This window comes from Tenrec ecaudatus, chromosome 1 (assembly GCF_050624435.1).
Source record: "Tenrec ecaudatus isolate mTenEca1 chromosome 1, mTenEca1.hap1, whole genome shotgun sequence".
NCBI lineage: Eukaryota > Metazoa > Chordata > Mammalia > Afrosoricida > Tenrecidae > Tenrec > Tenrec ecaudatus.
In genome coordinates this window covers 181,601,007-181,614,720 of record NC_134530.1, presented here as the reverse complement: position 1 = coordinate 181,614,720, position 13,714 = coordinate 181,601,007, and the positions used below count along the sequence as shown (strand labels likewise).

The 13,714-nt window shown below is 38.2% G+C and overlaps 1 protein-coding gene across 1 annotated transcript in view; it reads left to right on the top strand.

Annotated features, from left to right (window-relative positions):
- The window catches only part of NME7 (NME/NM23 family member 7), a 297,332-nt gene that overhangs the window by 113,253 nt on the left and 170,365 nt on the right, over positions 1 to 13,714 (top strand). The window contains exons 8-9 of the mRNA XM_075564565.1: positions 851 to 915; positions 5,051 to 5,119. Of these exons, the coding sequence (XP_075420680.1) occupies positions 851 to 915; positions 5,051 to 5,119 (134 nt within the window). The remainder of the gene's footprint in view (positions 1 to 850; positions 916 to 5,050; positions 5,120 to 13,714) is intronic.

Sequence of the window (13,714 nt, the reverse complement as noted above, 5' to 3'; positions counted from 1 at the left end):
TTTTGGGTTTGGGTTAGGTAAACATTTGGATGACTCTGTTTATGTATAATAAAATATTAATGTGTTTTAAAAAATGGAAGAATATTAGGAAATTTTTATAGGAAACTGATGACCTTAAAAATCAGTCCTAGGCCCCATTATAAAAAAAAACAAAACAAAACCCAAGTGCTGTAAAGACCCATTTGTTTATCAGTTTGGATCTAACCCTTTCCTTTTTAGCCTTTCCCCCTCTTTTCCTTCTAACTGCCATGTGACCATGCTCATAATTTCCCAGTTTCCTCTTCTCGGAATCCCTGCCCCTTCTTTAGCCTGGCTCTCGACAGGCTTTGAGACCTGCTTCATGCCCCTATTTCTCCTTAAAGCTTTGGTTGACCTCTTCAGTATTAATTTGATTTGTCTTCTTTACATTCCTCCTTTAAGCTCCTTCTTTATCTAGCTCTTTGTCCATTTTTCCTTTTAATGTTATTGTTCTTTTTGTGTGTGGTATGTAAATATATAACATTATTTGCCTTTCCAACATGCTTAGCATGTGTGATTCAGTGACCATGGTTAAGTTTCTCACGTTGCTCACCCTTTTTTAGTTGTTTGCGTTTTTATCTTGACTAGCTCACTAGTCCTTAATGACGTAAAGAATATTTTGAAAGTGTTTTGCATTGTTCTCAGGCTATTGCAGGTATGCTTGAAGCACTTCATACAATGGTGACTAAAAGTGTAAGTGTAATTCCCAATGTCAGGGATTTCGTCTTATAGCGTATGAAGCAAAGTACCTTCTTATAGGAAAATGTATACATATGAGACAAAACGCCTTATAAATCTTGTATTTTTGCACACCTTTGTTCTGTATTTACAGGACTGCTGGGAAAAATCCTCATGGCTATTCGAGATGCAGGCTTTGATGTCTCAGCTATGCAGATGGTAGGTAGTTTGCAGTGAGTCCAAACTTATCTGATATTTTCTGAAATGCTTAAAAATATTTTGTATTGAATTTTTTCTCTGTATACTCATGAATTTATCCCAATAGAAACAATATTTATTGAGCTCATTAATCATCTAATAATATAAAGTCTTAAAATTATTTTACACATATAATCTTTCAGTGAGACAGCCAGCAGTCAAATGTACAAGAAAAATATATACAAATTTTACAACTTTCATTGCCATATGCATATAAAGACCAAAAAAAAGTACTTAGTCCTGATAAAAGTAAAATAAAAGAAAGCTGATCAGTTAGAATGAGGTTTGTCTCTTCTGGGTCTGTGACTAAGCAAAGAATTCAAGAAGAGAATGAATCAGGTCTGACATTTTCGCTCAGTGGTACCTTGTACTAGTTTCTAGATTTCCCCTTTATGACCTTCTTTGATGTGAACGTAGCAGTGACCCTAGGTAGGCAGGTGCTGCACTGATGTCCAGAGCCCACGCTTGTGGAAATTGCTTTACTGACATGTCTAATGAACCCTTCACTGACGAATCCACATCCACTTCGTCAGACACCATATCTTGTGCTGTTCTCACTAATGTAGCATATGACAAGAAATTTGATAACCATATTATTCTAGGAGTCAGATAAACAATGTGGTTTGTACAATGTTTGAAGGCTAGCAAGTGTCTACTTTTTGGATAGTGAAATACTGACATACTCATCTTTGAGTATTATTTATTTTATTTAACCAATATTATTCACTTTTTCTGAAGAGGAACAGCTTTTGATTTTTGTGACATCTTGCATCACCCATAATTAGGCACCAGAGTAGAACTCCAGTTGGGGTTCTATTATGTATCTCTGGAATGCCTATAAACCAGAAAAATCTAGAAATATAAACTGGCTTTCAGTCATCAGGAGAAAGTTGAAGATAGTCCTAGTCACCTGGTCCTGCTATAGCAGAAATGCCACACATGGATGGCTTTAGTAACGGAACGTTATTGCCTCACAGTTAGGAGGTTCTCTACCCGAATTGAGGGCACTGACTCTCGGAGCAGTCCTTAGGTCTCTGTTACTTCTGAAGCAAAGTCCTGGCCTCGTTACCTTCTCCTTCCTGGTTCCTTCGCATGCTGCTTCTTAACAGAGATCTTACTCCATCTCTACTTGCTAGCTGACATTTAAACTCTTCTTATAGCTAGAAAAAATTGACCCAATATGCAACGTGCACCCATCCTGCCTCATTAGCATGACATAGACCGCCTATTCCCAAATGAGATTATAACCACAAGCACGAAGCATAGAATTTATGGAACATATTTGGGGATGACACAGTTCTGTCCATAACATTTGAAGAATCTTATTTGGGAATAGAAAGAAATTATTAGACAGACTTTCTAGAAGTGACTTATGCTCACTTGAAAATAATACAAATTGGGGGAAATATTAGCTTTTAGCATTAACTTCATCTGAAGCCTACAGGTTTGCACAGTGACTGGTCATATGAGGTGTTCAAATAAAAAAAAACTATTAATTGAATGTAGGGCAGGAGTTCTAGTAGTGTGATTAATCAAACACATGCATTGATATTTCGATTCAGATGAAACTGAAACCTAAGTGAGTTACTTTGTAGGTATATGACTTTAGCTAAGTGCCACATTACAAATATTCTTTTTTAAAATTAAATTTATCGGGGGCTCTTACATCTCTTACCACAATCCATACATTCATCCATTGTGATGGCACATGCTGCCATCATCATTTTCAAAACATATTCTTCCCACTTGAGCCCTTGGTATCAGCTCCCCATTTCTTCCCCCTCCCTCTTCTGCCCTCCCTTCTTCCCTTACGAATGCTTGTTAAGTTATAAATTGTTATTGTCATATATTGCATTGTCCTCTGTCGCCCCTCACCCACTTTTCCACTGTTTGTCCCCCTGGGAGGGGGATATAAATTGTTTCTTGTGATCCATTCCCTCTTTCTCCCCCACTCTCCCCTAATCCTCCTGGTATCTCTATTCTCCTAGTTGGCCTGAGGGGTTTATCTATCCTGGATTCCCTGTGCTGCGGGCTCTTATCTGTAGCAGTGTGTGTGCTCTGGTCTAATCTGATTTGTAAGGCAGAATTGAAGTCATGGTAGTGGGGTGAAGGAAGCACCAAAGAACTAGAGGAAAGTTGTGTTTCATTGGTGCTATACTGTACCCTGATTGCTCATCTCTTCCCTGTGACCCCTTTGTGAGGTGATGTCCAATTGTCTACAGATGGGCATTGGGTCTCCACTCCATGCTCCCTCCCCCCATTCACATTGGGTATGATTTTGTTCTGGGTCTTAGATGCCTGATACCCGATCCCATTGACACCTCATGATCACACAGGCTAGTGTGATTCTCCCATGTGAGCTCTGTTGCTTCTCAGCTAAATGGCTGCTTGTTTATCTTCAAGCCTTTAAGACCCCAGACACTATATCTTTTGATAGCTGGACAATATCCGCTTTCTTCACCACATTTGCTTTTGCACCCATTTTGTCTTCAGCGATTGTGTCCGGAAGGTGAGCATCAGAGAATGCCTGATTATTAGAACAAGGTGTTCTTGTATTGAGGGAGTGCTTGAGTCGAGGCCTAGTGTCCATCTGCAACCTTAATTCTTAACATATAGATATGAGTACATAGTTCTATTCCCCTCTCTCTATATAAATATATTTAAATATGTACATACCTTTATTTAGACCTCTATATATGCTCTTTGCCTCCTGGTTTTTCCCTCTATTTCTTTTACTTTCCTCTTGTCCCACCATCATGTTCAGCCCTCATTCGGGTTTAGTAATTCCGTGCTGCTCATTGCCCTTGATTAAGCCCACTAGACATCCTATGCCCTTCTCTGCATTGATTTTAGTTCACTTGTTGTTAACTTGTCCTTGGGTTGGCTTCCCCTTTTCTCATCTATACAATAAGATCTGTGCATTATTATACTTTGTGGTTTGAATGAAGAAACCATACACAATGACTTGTAGGTATTTCCAGCATAAATTACAAAATAATAGATGTTAAGTTGTTATTATTCTATTAGTAATACAAAAAGTAATTATGTGAGTATAGCACAAAGCACTGAATGTAAACAGAATTATTTTCTATAGTAGTTTGAAGTTCCCATCTTCTATATTGTTTATGTGGGAAGAAATTTCTCAATGATCTTGGCTACAACAAGGAAGCAAAAGATGATGTTCCAAATCACAGTTACTAAATGCACCACAGAATGGAATGTTGCCTGGTCCTGCACCATCCTCACCATTGTTCCTTAGGTTTAAGCCCATGGTTGCAGCCACTGGGTCAACCCATCCCATCCAGGGTCTTCCTCTTTTTCATTGATCTTCTATTTAACTAAGCATGATGTCCTTCACCAAGGACTGATTTCTCCTGACAATATCTCCAAAGAACGTGAGATGACGTCTCATCATCCTTGCCTCTAAGGAGCATTCTGGCTATTAGTTTTCCCAAATCGATTTATTTGTTCTTTATCCGTGGAAAGGTACAGTATAGTGGGTAGGAGCATCATCAGTGCGATCGATCAGATTATCTGAGATGGAATACATATTTGGGATGGCTATTTATAACCACTCTGAGCCTCATTAATCTCATCTGTAAATTGAGAACATTAACACTACCTTTGTCATAGGCTTGTAAGGTTTAAGTAAAATGATGTATGTATAGAGCTTAAAACAATATACATTAATTCCTAAACTCTTAGTCATTTTATTATTGATAAGCTAATTCTTTTTGTTTTGTTTTTGATAAGCTAATTCTTAATAAAGCTTTTACTTCAGGGCTTAAGTGGAGAGCAAATGCTTTGAGAATGATTGGGGCGGGGAATGTATGGATGTGCTTTATACAATTGATGTATGTATATGTATGGATTGTGATAAGAGTTGTATGAGTCCCTAATAAAATGTAAAAAAAAGAAAAGGGAAAAAAATAAAGAAAAAAAAATAAAGCTTTTACTTCAATGATTATTTAAGTGTTGAAAAGTTTATATTTTAATACAAGCACTATATAATCCAAAGATTATAAATGTGAGTACTAAGTCCGGTTTATTTGTTTTTCTTGTGTTGATTGGCTTATTCACTTGTTTTTTAATATAGTTTAACATGGATCGGATTAATGTTGAAGAGTTTTATGAAGTTTATAAAGGAGTAGTGAGTGAGTATAATGTAAGTATTGAAGTAAAAGTAAAATATACGTCTTGAGAATGATTTGTGAATATTGGGGATCTCACCAAAGCGTTTCTATAGTGTATTGTCAAGAAAGCATTTTCTAAAGTATTCATAATTTTCCAGCTTATCATGCCCAGTGACTGAGGTTTTCTTACCTGAGAACTAATGGATAAGTTTTGAAAAATACGGTAGTTTCATGAAACAAGTATACACAGGAAAAAAGGTGTTGAATATTGACACATTATGGCTTTTCCCAAAAATTATATTAAATTCTCAGGGTGAAAAATTGTTCAGAATGCTTTGGAAAGTTAAAAGCAAATAGTTTTTAAGATTATTCAAACTATACATCAGAACTTAATACCTGTTTTAGTGAAACAAATGTTAATAGAATCAATTGAAAGCCTGACTGAGTAAATAAATCAATTTAAATGAAGTTGTTGAAAGGACAATGAGATTTGCAACTGAAAACAAAGAATTATATTCAAATAACCCAAATATTTTTGTTAAAATAGTTCATCTGCAAACCAAACCCACTGCCATCAAGCTGATTCCAACTCCTAGCAGAACCTGTAGGACAGAGTAGAACCGCTAAGCAGGGTCACAGGGATTGTCTGTCTTTACAGAATCATTTTACCACAAATAGCAGGTCTATACCCCGGAGTCATGAACTTAATCAATACTCATTCCAAGTGAGACAGAAAAAGAGAAGCAAAAAAAAATTTCATTAGGAGACTAGCCAAGAGAGCACGATAGCAAGGGTGGCTAGCTTGGTAAGTGCTTGAATTATCCCACTTTCCCATGGTAATTATACTAATTTCTTCTCACACTGTTAATCACATATTACTTGTAGGTAGGCGGCTGCAGAAAGCCATTAAACACAGTAAACGCATTAAAAATAGTGTATAAAATAATTTTATAGTTCATTATCTTGGCATCTACTTTCCAGCTGACTGCTCCTCGTCGATTTTATACAATTACTTAAAGCTGGAGGGGTCAATTCAACCCACGCAGATGCACATCATAATTAACCTTCCAAGCTTTTTTTTGAACCTTGGAAACAGTCAAAACATACAGTGGTAAATCTATAGCAAAATTAATTATATTTAAACATGGTTGAGATAAATCAAAATCGCTACAGTCTTGCTTACAGCTCACAAGTTGGCTGCCACATCTTTAGCCCTTGGGGCAACTGGGGGGCTTTGTTAGCAACTCTGCCCTTCATCACACCACCAGAGTTTATAACATAGCACATAGTAGGTATTTAATAAATGTTTGTTTCCTTCCCTTTCTCTTTATCAAATTATCTTACATAGATAATGGGAGCCAAAACCCTACCTACCACCAGTGTTCTTCTCTAGAGTTTTTATTTTTCTGTCTGAAAATATAATAAAGTTTACTGTCTATGACAGTGAAACTAGATTCTCCTCTCCTCACCCTTCTATTCCATTTTCTTCCAACCTACCCTCTAAAAAGGACAAATCTACTTGTTCTCATCAAGAACTGGCCAAATCCTTTATTTTTATTAAAGTTTGCCTAATAAAGGCCATTTGTTCTATCGTAAAGACCATGTTTTATTTGTTTCTGGCACATTGGTAATCTAGAGATCAGAGTGGGCTTCCTTTTGCTGTAGTTAATCACACTTTTATCTTACGACTTTCTTCAATTTAGAATTATTTCTGTTCTTAAATAGAAGATATTTAAAAATATCTTAATATCAAGTATTCAACCAAAAATGTAATCCTTCTTGGTACAATTTGACTTTTGAAAAATGGAGTTGAAGTCAACTAGCTTTATTAATTCACACTCTAAATCTATTGCTGTTGAGCTGATTGTAACTCAAAGCCATCCTCTCAGACAGAGCAGCACTGCTTCGTAGGATTTCCAAGGTAGTATCCTGTGTGGAAGCAAACAGGCACATCTTCTCTTGTGGAGCAGTATTTGAGTTCCAACTACTGACCTTCCATTGAGCAGCTGAGCACCCAGCCACTGCACCACCAGGTCCCTTAATGTGCATCGTATTATAGTTCAATTGTGTATAAGACAAAGAAATTTACAGTGGACCACGGGAGCTTTCGGGTTCAGTTACAGTCTCAGACAGCGTGAATGTCGTATTCAATGAGTAGTTAGGGCTAATACAGTTTCATGAAGGGGCTTTAGAAAAGCACATTAAAAAAATCAGAATTCCACAGACTTTTGGAAGCTCTTTCATGCTTGATCTGTGTAATATTTGTAAACCAACCTTAATTAGCCCTAATTGGACATGACTTAAAAAAAAAACAATAACAACCAGACAAAAAAGAAAGAAATACCTTGCATGTAATTTCTACACATTTGCTATTAGGACTCTTTTAATCTTGGAATTCTGAAGGTAAAGATAATACAGGTGCTGGGTGAATGTGTCATTTCTCTTAAGAAAGAAGAAGGTTTGTTGGCAATGATAAAATATCATTCCTTAATACTAGGATAGCCTGTATGGTTGGTTTTGGTATCTTCTTAGTAAGATATTCAGAGCATATACTATAATTGTATCCAAAAAGTCTGAACAGTAAAGAGTATGTAGGCTCATGGGAAGGAAAAAGCTACTTTACTTCAGAAATAATGACTAGTTTTGTATTTCTTTAGTAATACTTACAGTCATTTGTTTAGCTTAAAACAATTTAGAATAGATATTCCAAGTCATTATTGATTTGTGGTAATCTTTAATGGGAGAATGCACTAAACGAGTGTATATCCATGTTAATATCCAGGTATTTTATGACATACTATAATGTCTATATCATATAAAATTTTATTTTAATTTTCTTGTAAAATTTCCCCTCAGGATAAATAAGAATATTTATTGATAGCAATTGACATAAATCCATTCTCCAAAATGTGAGGATTCATGCCATCCCCATTTAATCACTTTGAATCATCTCTGATACCCGGAGCCCATGCAGCACTTTCTTTGGGACTGGCCTCCAAGGCTCATAAGTCAGATCTTATAAGAAAACGGGACACTGTCCTTCAGACAGCCAAATAGGCAGATGCAGTCTGCAAGTATGATAATTCACACACCATCCTTATTTCTAATCCTCTGGCCTCAAATTTTGAATTTTCTCACTGTCCCTTCAAAGACGCTCTCTGCAGGACATTGGGCTCCATTCAAGTACTCCCTCAATGCAACAGTACTTTCTTCTATTAAATTGGAATTCTATGATGCTCACCTTCCTGACACAACCGCTAAAGATAAAGTGGGTGAATAAGAAAATGTGGTGAAGAAAGTTGATGGTGCCCGGCTATCAAAAGATACAGTGCCTGGGGTCTTAAAGGCTTGAAGGTAAACAGGCCGCCATTTAGCTCAGAAGCAACAAAGCCTACATGGAAGAAGCACACCAGCCTGTGCAATCACGAGGTGCTGAAGGGATCAGGTATCAGGCATCATCAGAACAAAACAATCTTACCATAGTGAATGAGAGGTGGGAATGCAGAGTGGAGACCCAATGCCCATCTGTAGGCCACTGGAGATCCCCTTGCAGATGGGTCTTGGGGAGGAGACGAGCCAGACAGGGTGTGATGTAGCAACGATGAAAATTACAACTTTCCTCTAGTTTCTAAATGCTTCCTCTTCCACCCCCCCCCCCATTCCCCACCCCACTATCATGATCCGAATTCTACTTTGCAAGTCTGGCTAGACCAGAGGATGGACACTGGTATAGAAAGGAACCAGAAACACAGGAAATCCAAGGGGGGATGATCCCTTCAGGACCAGTGGTGTGAGTGGCAATACTGGGAACGTAGAGGGGGGTGGGTTGGAAAGGGGGAACCAATTACAAGGATCTACATGTGACCTCCTCCCTGGGGGATGGACAACAGAAGAGTGGGTGAAGGGAGACATCAGACAGGGCAATATATGACAAAATAATAATTTATAAATTATCAAGGGTTCATGAGGGAAGGGGAGCAGGGAGGGAGGGGAAAAAGGAGGACCTAATGCCGGGGGCTTAAGTGGAGAGCAAATGTTTTGAGAATGATGAGGACAATGTGTACAAATGTGCTTTGCACAATTGATGTATGCATGGATTGTGATAAGAATTGTATGAGCCCCTAATAAAACGATTAAGAAAAAAGCAAACAGACAAAGCAAAGACACTCTCTGCAAGCTTAAGGGCCATTCCTGAGCTATCTCACTCCCACCTTCTGACTCCTCTTCCTTCGGTTTCAGTCATTCACTGAAATGACTAGCAGAATTCAGAGAAAGTGCTGTACTTAGAACTACAGATTAGCTGTAGCTAAAGGATGCTGTAAAAATGGCATGGAGGCAGTGTGTGGCCTCCTCTGACTTCAATTGGGGGAGGAGAATCAAACTCAACGTCAGCCAAGGCTGAGGTCAGACATACCTGACTCTCCTACCTTTCTTACCAATTCTGATACCAATTATCTTTCCACGACACACTCTACTTCTCTGGGCTGGATAAAACATTGCAGTAGTCACACACAACTCACAGATCATCTCACAATTGTGGGGTCTATTAGAGAAGTCAACAGGTTACTGTTCAGGCTTGTCAGTGCTCACGATACCATTCTTACCATTGCTCACACCTTTTTTCTTGATGGAAGTAAGATTTCACCCCCACTTGCTGCTTCTCTCATAACTTATTTTGTACCCAGCAAGATTATAAGATTGACCGCTCCTCCAGCTAGAGTGCTAAGTTTTCCAATCACCATGACCCCTGTTAATCATTTACAACTGAGTCATATATTCATTTCTATCAGCATCTTCTCCCACCCGCTCTACCACCAGGAAAAGAGTAAATTACCCAGTCTGTATAATCTCATCCATTTATTTATAAAGACCATGGCTACAATTGTCATATCAAGTAAGTGAATGCACCAGAGTTACAAATCTGGATCAACATAAAGATGAGACAGTAACATGGGTCAAGGTCCTGGCGGATGTGTGAAAAAAAATCGCCCACATCCTACATGTATATACAAAGAGGTATCTCACCGCCCCCCCCCCACCCAAAATAAAAAACAATGGTAGACATTTCTCCCCTCTGTCTGAGCCTCAAGTAACTGGTTCTGAGTTAGTGCTTCCAGTGGAATCTCCTGGGAATGTCCTTTGTGAACACAGTAAACTTTTTTGTAAAAGCAGTTTGCTTGTACCTCGTTTTGTGCTGGCTAATTTATGAGAACAGTGTGCAGCTGTGAAATTTTGTTTTCTGCTCATGAAAAATGCTGCAGAAACTATTGTGCTGTTGAACACAGCTTACAAGGACAGCACTATAGGAATAAAACTCACTGTATGAGTGGTTTTCTTGTTTCAGAAAAGGTGAGATGTCGATTGATGGCAAACCTTTTTTCTGGATTTTCGTCAACTTCCTGAACAGATAAAAATGTCAAATCATAGTGTATTTGGAGTTCATTCCACCAGGTCAGATTGTTAATCAAGCTTTCTATTTAGAGGTTTTTGAAAAGATTGTATAACAGTGTGTGACACAAAGGGCCTGATTTGTGGAATGTGGGGAACAGGTTTTGCCACCACGACAATGTACCTGCTTATGCAGCCGTCTCAGTGTGCCAGTTTTTGGCAAAAAGGCAGCATGCCTCTTTTGCCCCATTCACCTTACTCATCTGACTTCACTCCATGCAACTTCTGTTTGTTTCTGCGAATGAAGAGGGACATGAAAGGACAGCAATTTGATGACATAGAAGAGGTGAAGAAAAACAAACAAACAAGGGAGGCGCTGGCAGCCATCTAAACAGATGAGTTTGGAAGGTTTTTCCAACAATGGAATGCATATTTGACAAATGCATTAAGCGTAATGGAGAGTACTTTGAAGGTGATATGGCTGTTTTGTCAAAAAATTTAAATACATTGCTTTGGCAGTGGGGAGGAATTCTGTGGGGGGAGGGGTGGTTGGGGGGAGGGTACCCCCCCCCCCCCCCCGTGTGTCTTTTATCAACCAGGAGGCGCTGATGTAAAGACCTTTTGTTGGCTTCATTACTTAGTTATGACTGGAGCCTTATTGCATAAGCATGACTGAGGCCTCAATGCATATGCATGATCATGATGGAATCATGATTTGCACCCTTTTGAAGGTTAGTTGATATCAGTTAGATAAAAGAGTCCTACTCACCACTCATTAGCACAAATCCTCTGCTATAGTGTTTAGCCTTGCATAAGAAAAGGCCACTGAGTTATTCAGTAAATTTCCAAAGGAACCAAGAACAAAGACCAATTTGCTTTCCAGAAGGATATTTCTTACCCCATAAAATCTTTCACCCTGGTAATATTTTATTGAAATAAATGTTCCTATGAAGGTTGTGTAATTGCCCACACCTTTAGAGTTCTTTTCTGCTTCAAGAAACAACGCAAACCAGAGCCACGGCTGTTGAGTCCAGTTTTCCTCGAAAAGCTCCTACAGGACACAGGAGACTGGCCTCATAGGGTTGCCAAGCTACACATCTTGAGGGAAGCAGACTGCCACTCTTGTGCCGGCGGAGCAACTGGTGGGCTCGAAGGAGCAGTCCAGGATAGCCGCTGTGCCACCAGGCTTCCATGTTTCTCATTTAAAATTCTAACAATTTCGTCTCGAGAAAGTTATGTGCAATTAGGTTGACTCATATAATACAAATTCACTAATTTCTGGGCTTCTTATACTATAGGTTATGTGATTCTTATTTCCTTCATGGAATAATTTAATTTACTAAAAATCAGATAGCCAGTCTTGAGTCTCACTATTTATTTGTATTTCCTATTGGGTTTATTATTTTTTTGATACAATTAATGCTCAGTACTCAAGTTGAGTTCAAGGCAGAGATAAAATTTTTAATGCTATATGCCCTATCTCTTTTGCTTTTATGAGTTTTATCTAATTCAATAAAGTAGGCACCATAAAAGTAACCTCAGAGGAAATGTAATCATAAAATGCCAAATTGGGACTAATTGAATTCTTTACCTTCCTTGTCTTAAGGATCTTATTTATAAAATATAAGTTATGTAAAGTAATAATTTCACTATTCTAAATTTAAAGGTACCTTGATATGAGGGTGTGAAATGGACATGTTAGATATAAAATACACAGTGTCAAAGGGAATAAACAGTGGTCATATTGCAGACATTGTTATACCAGGTATCTTATAACTCTTTTCGATTCTAGGTTTTCTCCCATGTTTTGTTTCAACCAATGAACTTCTCCTAAATTCATTGCACCTAGTTGACAGCTTGAAAATCAATCTTGAAGTACAATGCTCTCTGTGATAGGATAGTAAGCAAGTCTGTAAGGAAGTCTAGTTAAAACAACTGTTATTTAAATTTGTGCACCAAACAGTGTGTTAGGCTGGGTTGACTAGAGAAACAAATCCAGTGACACTCATATATATGTAAGAAAGCGCTTCATATCAAGAAGTAATTATCTATCAAAAAGTAATTATACATAATGAAAGCATCCCAGCCCAGTCCAACTCAAGTCCCTAAGTCCGATACTAGTTTATCAGTCCTCTTCAAACTCACTCAGTCACGGCAATGATGCAGAATGCAGGAAGGTCACAAGCCGATAGGTGTCAAGTTGTATGGATCCAGTGGTGGTAGCTTTGGCCGCAATCAGGGTCAGCCAACAGGAAGGTGAATGCAGAGAGTAGAGGGGAGGTTCCAACAGGCTGTGACTGATGGACTGAAGTACCAACAGGCTGTGACTGATGGACAGGCTAAACTCCATCCCTACACTTTTGTGTAATCTCAAGTTGACATGAAATTACATACTGTATATACTCAAGTATAAGCCCACCTAAATGTCCACCAAGGTACCTAATTTTACCACAAAAACTGCATTAAAAATGTGCTGAAAAGCTTGGCTTATACTCAAGTATGCACAGTAACTACCACAGTCATTGATGAAGAAATTGAAGAGTTCTCCTAGCTTCATCAGTCTGAAACTGATTAAACATGCACTCAAAATGCATTGGTAATTATTGATGATTGGAATATGAACATTAGAAAGAAAGGAAGTCTCAGTAGTTGGAAAATATAGTCTTGCAATAGAAATTAAGTTGGAGATCACATAATAGAATTTTGCAAGTATAATAACTTCTTTATTGCAGGTACCTTTTTCAATAACATAAATGGTGACTCTATACATGAACCTCATCAGATGGAATGCATAGGAATCGGATTGACTACATCTGTGTGAAGAGATAAACAGTTAAACATAACCAGCCAAAAACAAGGCCAGGGACTGACGATGGCCCAATTGCTCATATACAAGGTCAGGTTGAAGTTGAGTATAATTAAAACAAGTTAATGGGAGGCAAAATGCAACCTTGAGAATATCTTGCCTGCATTTAGAGACCATTTCAAGAACAGAGTTGATGCACTGAACACTAATGACCAAAGACCTGATGAGTTATGGGATGACATCAAGAGATTCTTACATGAAGAAAAATAAAAGATCCTAGAAAAAGGGGAAAGAAAGGACCAACGTGGATGTCACAGGAGACTCTGAAACTTGCTTTTGAATGTAGCGTAGCTAAAATGAATGCAAAAATGAAGTAAGGAGAAAAACCATTTTTCAAAAGGCAGCTTGAAAAGACAAAGCTTTATAATGAAAT